The sequence below is a fragment of the Etheostoma spectabile genome, chromosome 3 (genome assembly GCF_008692095.1).
Source record: "Etheostoma spectabile isolate EspeVRDwgs_2016 chromosome 3, UIUC_Espe_1.0, whole genome shotgun sequence".
NCBI classification, from domain to species: domain Eukaryota; kingdom Metazoa; phylum Chordata; class Actinopteri; order Perciformes; family Percidae; genus Etheostoma; species Etheostoma spectabile.
This window is the reverse complement of record NC_045735.1, coordinates 10,368,340-10,378,793: the sequence shown is the minus strand read 5'-3', so window position 1 is coordinate 10,378,793 and position 10,454 is coordinate 10,368,340. Positions and strand designations below refer to the sequence as shown.

The window sequence follows — 10,454 nt, the reverse complement described above, 5'->3', positions numbered from 1 at the left end:
GTGTGTGTGTTTGAGAGAGGGAGACCAGACGCAAGATAGGGGAGTCACATATATTAAAATTAAGTCACAGCATGTCAGGGCTGCAGCAACATGCAGTGCCGATATTGAGATAACAAGCATGTTGAAACGGAAGAGAAAACAGTAAAGAAACAAAGCGCCTATGACACCCCTCACCCCCTTTCATCCATTTGTTTGAGGAGGGTGTTGAAATGGAGTGGCATGCTGCCAGAGATGAGCTCTTGTCTCTGTGTGTGTGCGTGTGTGTGAGAGAGAGAGATTCACTTCATCAGATGTGTCTTACAGAGTGAGGATGGAACATTTCCCTGAAGTCCTACACTTAATATTTGAAGCAATCCTGTAGAAATTGATTGATTGGAATTAATGATTATTACTCTGCTGGGGGAGAAGATGAGTAATGCTTAACTCTGGTGTGCGGCTGAATGTGTGCACTGTTATTTTTCTCCTACTGCAATACACTCAGACCTATGCCATGATCTAAGAATTGTTCAGACTCCCAGTTACATACAGGGCATAGACATAACAGATCATATGCCTAGCCTACATTAAGTACAGCTATTGTTGCCTATATGTGTAGTCCGCAGTCCTGAATAATAAATGACATCCACCACAAAAGTGGTTCTCCTGCTCAGTTGAATTAAGTATGATTGATCCACATATTGCCACTGGAACTGGCAGGTTGGTGGAGGTTGTTGCTGGATAAGCACTGAGTAGCAAGGTACAGGCCATTAAACTGTGCACTAGATGCTCCAAATGGGAAGCCGCTCTGTGACATCACGCTGCCAAAGAGGGATGGCTTAATTAAACTTCCATCCGACAAATATTCATGTGCGTTTAATGATCCTGAATCACTTTATTCCACATGAATTATGAATATGAATGAACAAGAGGAAAGGGCAGCGGAAGAAGGGCGTGTTGTGTATTGGTTGGAGCCTAAAGCAAGGTTGGATGTTGGCGAAGGAGAACGATGTGTCTAGCCACCAGTCAATCACTTCACACAGTCCCACCAAACGCTTCAGGCCAGAGGTCATAATTGGAAGTGAGCATACAGTGTGTGTTTGTGTAGCCTCATTACAGTAGCCTTGTGTGGAAGCACTAAACCACCATAAGATTTCACCCTGATCTGACCATAGTGGGATGGCTGGTGGTGGCCTATTTCTGAGGTCGAGCCCTGTCACTTCACCCCTTAAAGAACGCTTGCTGGCTACTATCTTGCCCTTGAGCAATGCCCCCATTTTGTCATGCTGTTTTCTTCCTCCATTAATTAAAACAATGCAGCCAAGTTTTGTGCAGGCATCCAAAAAAACGAGTCATAAAAACAGCACTCGTGTTAATGACGCCGAGTGTAGGATGTGGCGTGTTTTCGAGCTGAAGTGCATACCGCTGTTTCATATTTAGCTCCGATGGGTTACTGTAATTGCTATAAATTAGCACAATGGTTTCATGCTTGAGCACTACTTGTTTCCAGACAGATTAAAAGGCATCACAGTGCTCTGTGTGTCAATGTCTTGGATCATAAAGTAAAAGTGAGGTAATTCTGTGATTTTCTACAGTACATTAAAGTTGAACAGCTGAATGCACATGTTATTTAAAATGAGTATTCAAATATATATTTTAGTGATATATAATGCAAACCACTGATTTACTAGAATTGAAACTGGTACAGTACATCACATTTGCAAAATCTGGAAAACAAGATATTAACTGTTTAGACACTTGCATCGCACCTGCACAGCAACAGAGGCCTTATTGTATCCAAATATAATAATACCATATTCTGGATGATTTCCAATGTATCCAAAGTATGTACTGTAAATTAGGGCCGGGACAATAAACTTTTGTCCCGATTCAAATCTATCACGATACATGGGTGCCTATTCGTTTTGTAAATATTGTGATTTGATTGTATTGACTATTGCCATTTTACTTTCTTCTTTAACAAAATGTAAATACTACACTTCTAGAGAATATACCATGATACATTTCTAAATACTAATTGTTGTCTAAAAGGAATGCACATCACATTTAATTGGTAAAGAAGTACAAGCATTTTCTGCTTTCGCTCCGTTTAGCTGGAAACGGATATGATGCAGTCAAAAATATTTAGGTGAATCATTGGTAAAAGAAATAGATTAAAAAAAAAAAAGACGGTTCTAGGCAAAAGAATCAATTTTTAAAATCTTTGCAAAAAAAATCCTGATACATACAATTTTCGCTTCTATTGTAAATCTGTTCTGTGGTCCACTGACTTTGGCTCAGGAACTCTCTGCTTAAACTGAAAAATTAAAAACATTCCAGAGAAAAACTCCATGGACAACAATACCACCCCCCTTACAAGCCAATTAGAATCCTTTAATCTTATGCAAAACCTGAAAGTGGGCTACAGGCTAAAAGAGAAACATGAAAAGAGAATATTCCTATGACAATCCATTTCAATAAATTTCTCCCAAAAAAATTAAATAAAAAAACTCCTTCTGTAGAACATAGCAAGCATCCCCACAGAGATGAAGCCCCACTAATGCAACAATGCAACTCTGGTATAACCAGTATTGTTGGATCAATGCTGCCATCTACTGCTACTTTTCAACCTCTTCACTCTCTGGATACAATATTTAGAGTAGTAAATAAAATGGTTATTGTTAAGAGATTTTCGTGATATTTTTAAACTAGTCCTTTTTAGAAACCACAGGCAAAATGCCTTTATTTTTTTGGCAACGCAAAAATACATGGAATTGTATTTAATCAGTTTCTGTGGGCAGTAATGAGGGTTTTACAGATTCAGCAGGTCTGCCTGTTTTGTCTTCCAATTCACTTACGCCTCTCCCGCATTTCCACACTGTATACTTTGTCCTGTTGAACAGCACTTTCATAGTGCTTTTCTGAATTCCTTCCAATGGTTATAAAAAGGGAGGACAGAATACATCAGGGAGATGTATAGGGTAATGGCAATGTAGGGACCCAAAATAGATTCAAGGGCTTTAGTCATCAAATAGTATAGTGCACAGGTGTGGTTTTATGGTTTACACTTTTTTTTTTACTGCTTCCATTGCAACCTTGCAGTATTTTAAATCATAAGCAGTTTGTGGGAAAGCGCCAATACATCAAGTGTTAACAACTATGCATGCCAGCAAAGGTCCCACAAGACATGTGCATAGCCAAGATTTTGGCGTTAAACTGCAGTGTTTATGGCTACGTGAGAAATATAAGGGATGGAAACAGCACCTTGCATGGAATAAATATGTCATAGAGATTGCGAGGTGTAGATTCTTCCATAATTGCTACAGCACGCAGTCCTCTCTGATCTTTCATAAATTAAACAGCAAGACAAGTAAAAAGGACAGTCTTCAGATTGATGTGCCATCCCAGAGTGCACTCCCCATTTCTCTTACTTGTGCTTCAACCGGCCAGAATCTGTGGGGATATTTCACAGGCATGAAGGAGAAAATCAGTAGTTTAAATTGACCTAATTAATATAGAGGACAGACACTGCGGCCCATCTGATTAGGTTGGAAGTCAAGCCTATCATGGTGCTTGCTTGACTTCCACACTCAATGAAGCCACCAGAGGCATTTGGTTCCAGGCGCCTGAGTCACTGACCCAATCACTGTGAGGCACAGGGGACAAAAAAGAAAAGAAAACCTTATCTATGTACAACAGCCAGGTAGTCAACAAAACTAAATAAGCCACAGGAGAAGAGAAGAAAAGAAACATGACATATTTGCAAAGTTAGAAGGTGGTGGAATATTGCATCTAGCCTTATTAAAAGGCAGAAGTCAGTGCAAAATATGGGCTATGCATAAACAAGGATATTAAAACAAAATGTAAATAAGAATTAAATTAATGAAAACTATACAGTCCACGGAACAGGTGAATATAAGATGTGGTAACATGCATTACCCTTTGTAGGATTGTTTGACTTGTCTTTGTAAGCCAGCACATATTATTAGCTACCATTTTACCTTGCTGTTTCAGTTTAAGGGGCCTAGTATTGTTAATACTGATTCACAGTCACTGGGACACAAGTGAGGGAAACGTGGATGCAGTTAACCCTTGTGTTACCTTCCCGTCAAAATCAACACTTTTTAAATCAGTGTTTTTAATTTTTTCTTACGTTGTTGTTTATAAGAAATCATACCTAATGTTTGAGTTAGAAAAGCAGAAATTTAGGAATTATTTAGACAAAATTAAAGGAATGTATGTTGATAGATAATCACACACACTGGAATGTCAACTTTTACTAATACTTTTTCAAAAACATTTTTTTTCACACAATTGTTTTTTCAAATGCTATAAAATAGCTAGAGATTTGTACTTGCCAAAAAGCGTTGTGTGGAATCAATCATGTTATTTTGGGTAATTACAATTGGGTAGTTAAAAAAAACATTGAAATAGAAAAATGGGTCAATTTGACCAAAGACAACATGAGACTTAAGAGACTTGGGAATAGGCTACCCACTCTCATGGCTAACTGAAAATAGAGTTGGCCCATCACTAATGTTATTAGCAACACCTGTGCTTTTCCTGCTATGACAAGTCAAAATGTCTGCTGTAAAAAAAATACCTTTTGTGTCCCAAAAAGCAGCCTATCTTACTCAGAAAACCACTGTTCTTTACTTATCATGTCGTTTGACAAGTCCCGTAGCTTAACTGTGGATTTGTAATTCAAGCAATTTTCAAGTGTCTGGCATTAAGCTTTAACATCATCCAGAACAAAATCTGCTTTTTGGCCATTTAACAAGATATGAACCACAAATTTTGGGCCAACAACAAGATTGCTTCTCTTTCTCAGGAAAGAAACATAATGAAAATGGAAAAAGCAGACAAGAAAGTAGCCTAAGAACGAAATCAATTAACTGATTAATCAATTAGTCAATGGTCAGAAAACTAATCAGCAACAGTTTTGATGAATGAGTCATGTCTGGGTCATTTTGTCAAGACACAATTGCAGAGTACTTTGACTCCAGCTTCTCAAATGTGAGGATTTTCTCCCCAATAAAACAAAACTCTCTCGTAAGCAAAAACATGTTTGCATTCATCCCTGCTGTTGCAGTTTATACCCTTAACCGGGTGAGTTATTCTCAAAGTAAGGGTATAACATTTACAGCATAGATTAACCGTACATTAATATGACATACCGTTTCTTCTGTGTCGTGAAGTTGCCCTGTTCACTACGACGGAAGCAGAAAGGTAACAGCATTTAACTTTACGACAGGCCTTCCGGTTATATTGGGTAGAACGTTTTTTACGCTAGACATTAGCTAGCATTTAAATCGCTTGATAGTGATAGTTTCTGCGCAAATACAATGGGAATAGAGGAGGAAACGGACCGGACGCTCTTCATACGAAATTTGGATCCAAGAGTGACGGAGGAGCTTTTGTTTGAACTGTTTTTACAGGTACTGTTGTCACTAACGTTAGACATAGCTAGCTAGCTAACAACTGTCAAGTGTACGGATAGCATAACGTACATAGCTAACGCTAATGCTAACAAGTCGAAAGCGTCACAGAGTTGAAGTGGGCCAAACATGTTAAGTCATGAAGTGGAACGGTCTTTTGCAAAACATGTGACTTCTTTATTATGTTAAAATGCCAACGTAACTGTTGTGCCCACACTGTGGACAATTTCAAGATAAATTCTTAATTCTTTTTTTCACTCACGGCAGCTAGCGTTAGCTTTAGCTAGTTGTTTGGGTAGCTCATTAACGTTAGCTAACGTTAGTTGCTTGTTTTTGCAGGCCGGACCTCTCATCAAAACAAAAATTCCAAAAGACGCCGATGGGAAACAGAAAACGTTTGGTTTTGCCGTTTACAAACACGAAGTGTCCGTGCCATATGCCATGTCGCTACTCAACGGGGTTTCGCTGTATGGGAGAACTATTCATGTACAGTTCAGATCAGGTGAGTTGTTTTGACAACTTCTTTGACAAACATTAACGTTTCTTGGAACAAACTCGTTTAACAACTAGACTAATTTTGAAAGTGTGGAATGCCATATTCAGTAGGCTACTAAATAAATAAATATGCCTGTCCTGTAATAAGAAATGCATGATGCAATAAATGTTAAACATAAGTAAGTCATAACGTTACTAATTTTATTTCAGGGGGCTTTTATTTCATAATGCCGCATTTATCTAACTTTTTATTCAATTTCTTATATTTTAAATGAAGTGGGTGTGCTTATCTTACAGATTCAGGCATTCCATATAGTAGGGGTGGGGGGAAATCGATACATCATAGTATCAAAATATTTTCAGTGGCAATACTGTATCGATACACAGGTGCCAAGTATCTATCTTTTATTTATATACTGTATGTGTTGGTCAGTTTGTCTGCTTGACAATTTTGCAGCAATGAAATTGAAGTGATATGAACAGAGAAATTAATCTTTTTTTGGATACCAGTTTTTAATTCTCCCTATATGTGTATTGTATTGGAAATGCATCACACAATGTGATACATTGATTTATCCTTTACTTATAAACTGTATTTTGTTCCCTTTTACCCCATCGTAGGTAGCAGTCATAGCAGCAGTCCAGGGAACTCGCAAAATACAAGTCCTGCAAATACCCCAAATCCGCATGGCCAAAGGTAAGAATGTCTCATGGACAGTTTGTTCAGAATCTGGTCACCATCAGCATCAGTAGCATTACAGCGAATACTGCCTCTTCTCTGCCTCAAATAGAATAGACATTTGTGTCCCTCTAGCTTTGCAGATACAGCTCTCACTATGGTGGTTCCCGGCTGCATTTTATAATAACGTTATACAAATGTTTTAGCTATCTATGATTGTTTAATTGCTAACGCTAGTTGGTTGCAGATTTGAGTCGTGCATGCATCACTTTGCAACAAGTAGCATACAAGATGCTAACAAAAGACTTCTGTAATATCAACATTGAATAACAATGGACCTACTTAACGAAGTTCGTTCACTGCTGGCTACAAGTTAGTAATCAAACACAAAGGCTCTCACTTGAATGGCGTTTTGAGCTAACGTTCGTGATCAAACAATCATAGAAAGCTAAAACATTTTTGAAATGATTTCCATCTTCTGTTATTGGTTGTAATGAGAAAAGTTTATTATTTCATGGATTTCACAAATTTGAGTATGACACGTTATGCCGTAAACATTTAAATCTGAAAAGTGAAAGTCAAAATGCCATTCAACTGACAGCCTTTGTTGTGTTTGATGCTAACTTGTAGCCAGCAGTGAACAAACTTCAATACGTAGGTCCATTTTTAGAGTACTAACATTACACAAGTCTTCTGTTAGCAGGTAGTTGTAGGCTACTTCAGCCTCTAATCTAGAACTTAAGTTAGGGTTCATGCCGTGAAAATGTGATGCCTTGTGCAAAATAATAAATTACTGCTATGTAATGTATCTCATTCTGTGGCTAACCGCAAAACAGATCTGCTTGAAATCTGTCATTGTCGCAAAGTGATGCATGCACAACTCATATCTGCACTTCACTCTTGCTGCCACTGGGGAAAAAATAAATACTAAAATCAATTTAAGCTAATGATTTAGTAGTTTTAAAATTTGCGTACCTTCACATGTATCCATCATTCCCAATTAGAATGGGAACATTGTTATTATTCTAACAATTATGTAACTGACTCACTGGATAAAAACATAATAGAGTGGGCTGAAAACGTTGTTATGCATTTCTTTTTTTAGTGACTGACTAAAGTAGATTAAACACCCAAAAGATAGCAGGCCTGCAGAAACACCAGGGACCCATATCACACAGTATGATTATTGAGCTAGCCAGTTAACGTTGATCTGAACGCAGGCTTTCTCACTTTAAAACAAAAACAAAAGAACAACTTAAACATTTGAACTAAATATAATATACTCTTACATGAAAAAAATTCTTTTTAGGGTTAAATATTTAAACAAATGACCTTTTCAAAAATGCCAAAGAGGTGAAAAAGGTCAAAGCATGAATTAAAACCTCAACTAAAAGTTATTTAAATAATGTTGAGAAATCGCACATGGATTTTGCAGAAGTGATTAGTTAATATGTATAATGTGCACCTGACACTGTGTAGACTTGTTCTTGCATTTTTATGATGAACATATTTGACAATGGTTTGCTTAACTCTTACAGGACCCCGATCCAGTTCAGCTCTCCACCATATAGTTCTCCGCCCCAAATGCACAGGTCCTTTTCATCTCCCGATAATCTGCAGAAACACGTCATGGTAAGTTCTTTAATCTTTCACAATGACACGGCACTGCACAGTCATGATAGCATTTACAGTTTTTATTTTAATGTGACATGTTCAGACCCGCTCTTTGCTTGTTTTCAATTAAACTGTTGACAGTTAACCGCTGTAACAAATGTGTACACTGTATAATTTGACAGGAATATAAACATCTTGATAAACCGCATGAAACACGGGTCATGTTACCTGTCTTTTTCCTTCATCCGTAGATGAACAACATGATGTGGCAGCTCAACATGCAGCAGCTTGAGCAGATAAATGGCGGCTTTTCCAAGCCTCTGCAGAGGCAGTCGCCTGCAGGTGGAGATTCTGGCGGAAGTGGCTCAAGGCAACATGATAACACCCCCTACCGGCATCCGTCCCAGATGAACAGCGGTGGCAGGAATCAGCGCTACACAGATGTGCCAGCTCCTGGTCGTCATCAGCAACACAGCCACAGCCAGGACAACTATCACCATCAGAACAGGAGTGGCAACCGTCACCATGAGAGCAGAGGTGGCAACAGACATGACAACAAGGGTAGCAACCGTGGCTACCAAGATAACAGATGGCGACGGTACTGAGACACAAAGGATTTCTGTAAGGACTTCAGCTCTTCAAAAATTTGTGGACAGCTTACTAAAAAAAGATCATGAAAGTATGTTGAGAAATTCACATGTGTACTCAGGTTGTTTGTACATGATCCTACCAGTTTGAAGATTTGATAACTTATGCCTTAGAGCCATTTTTGTTTACTTTTAAGGTGTTTTTAAAAATTGTATACTTCATTCATGTGAGCTTTTCCTCACAGATATGTTGCAAATATTTTGAGCTGTATTGACGAGAGCAAGGGAAAAAAAGACATGGAGAGTCATTTTGGAAGACGAAAAAAGAAACATGTATTTAAAAAACAGATTTAGGATATTGGCAAGTTTTTTTTTTTTTGTTATTCAAAAAGTATGTAAATGGTGCTCCAAGAAATTCTTCAGGTACTTTGCAAAAAAAGAACAATTTTCAGCTAAAGATTCCACCAGCACTGGTTTTACGGGAATAGGGCACCATCCTTTTTTAATGTTAGATCTGTTGACCTTGCTCCTTCAAAAAATGGGCTTTGTTTTATTTTTTTATTCTGAGTCTGTAATACAAACTGTTTTAAAATGGAACATTTTCATTATTATAAAGCTCCTTTCATTTGATGTTGCATTGTCTTTCATCTAGCCACAACCCAGGTGCCTGAGTCTTGGCTGTAAGTCATGAATGCTATTTACAGCTCTGTACATATGACTAAATTAACTAAGTGAGCTATTGTATTTTGATGCTACATGCTGTAATGCCTGCACACATGGCCTTATCTGCACCTATAAATGGCCCACATGTAACCAATATGCTTGTGCAGTGGGTTATGAAGTAATCTACAGGTGGCGCCACAAACATCCTTTTATTGAATCAATTAAGATGTTAAATATAACAGAGCCACATGATCAGCTCCTACATTTCACCTTTCTATTTAGGATGCTTTCAAGTCTTAACATGGATTTGACACCCACCCTGTTCACTTTACAGCATGCAATTATGCTTAGGTTTGTTTCTTGTTCACCTGAGTTGAACACCAAAGTATATTGTTCTCTTTAATCGGCAGTCTTAACACCACCACTTTGTAAATGGCACAAGTTTTTAGTCCATTTACAGATGTGAAGGAATTGTCCTATCCCAGAATTAGCAGCACTTTGATCCTTAACATCTCATGATGCGATCAGCCTCCATGCCTTTGTCTCGGTTCGGATTTGCTTACAGCACAGTGATGATCAAATCCCATAATGTCCGTGTGGAGGTCAAAATGTACCCTTCCGAAAGTGCTTATGCCACTTCCAGCGGCTTCCCGCGCTGTATCGACAACTATATCCCCCAATACATTTCCCAGTATTCAAAAGTGGAGGTGCATTTGCACCATCTGCACTAAGCTCTGTGTCTTGCCTGAAATCTGTCTCGTGTCAGATTGCATCCTGATGCTCCCAACTCGCACTAATAGAGAGTATCCTCTGTTCGATGTCGGTACTAGGAAGGCCCTTATTACGCTTCTGGCTGTGGCATAACTCTTTTAATTGGTTGATCTGCCTGGCGTCTGCAGCCCTGCAGCGGGCGGATTAGAGAGGCCGCTCGGTAGCCGCTGCTGTGTGGATTTATATAGAAGCGTGTCTACTGAAATGATCCACTTCCAAAACATCCACAGC

The 10,454-nt window shown here is 38.5% G+C and overlaps 1 protein-coding gene across 1 annotated transcript; it reads left to right on the top strand.

Moving 5' to 3' along the window:
• The first annotated feature begins 5,157 nt into the window (after nt 1–5,157).
• rbm7 (RNA binding motif protein 7) lies at nt 5,158–9,327 on the top strand. The gene is made up of 5 exons (XM_032510317.1): nt 5,158–5,414; nt 5,754–5,916; nt 6,531–6,606; nt 8,127–8,220; nt 8,454–9,327. The coding sequence occupies exons 1-5, from the start codon at nt 5,322–5,324 to the stop codon at nt 8,805–8,807; spliced, it is 780 nt and encodes a 259-aa protein (XP_032366208.1). The 5' UTR covers nt 5,158–5,321; the 3' UTR covers nt 8,808–9,327.
• The last annotated feature ends 1,127 nt before the right edge of the window (nt 9,328–10,454 follow it).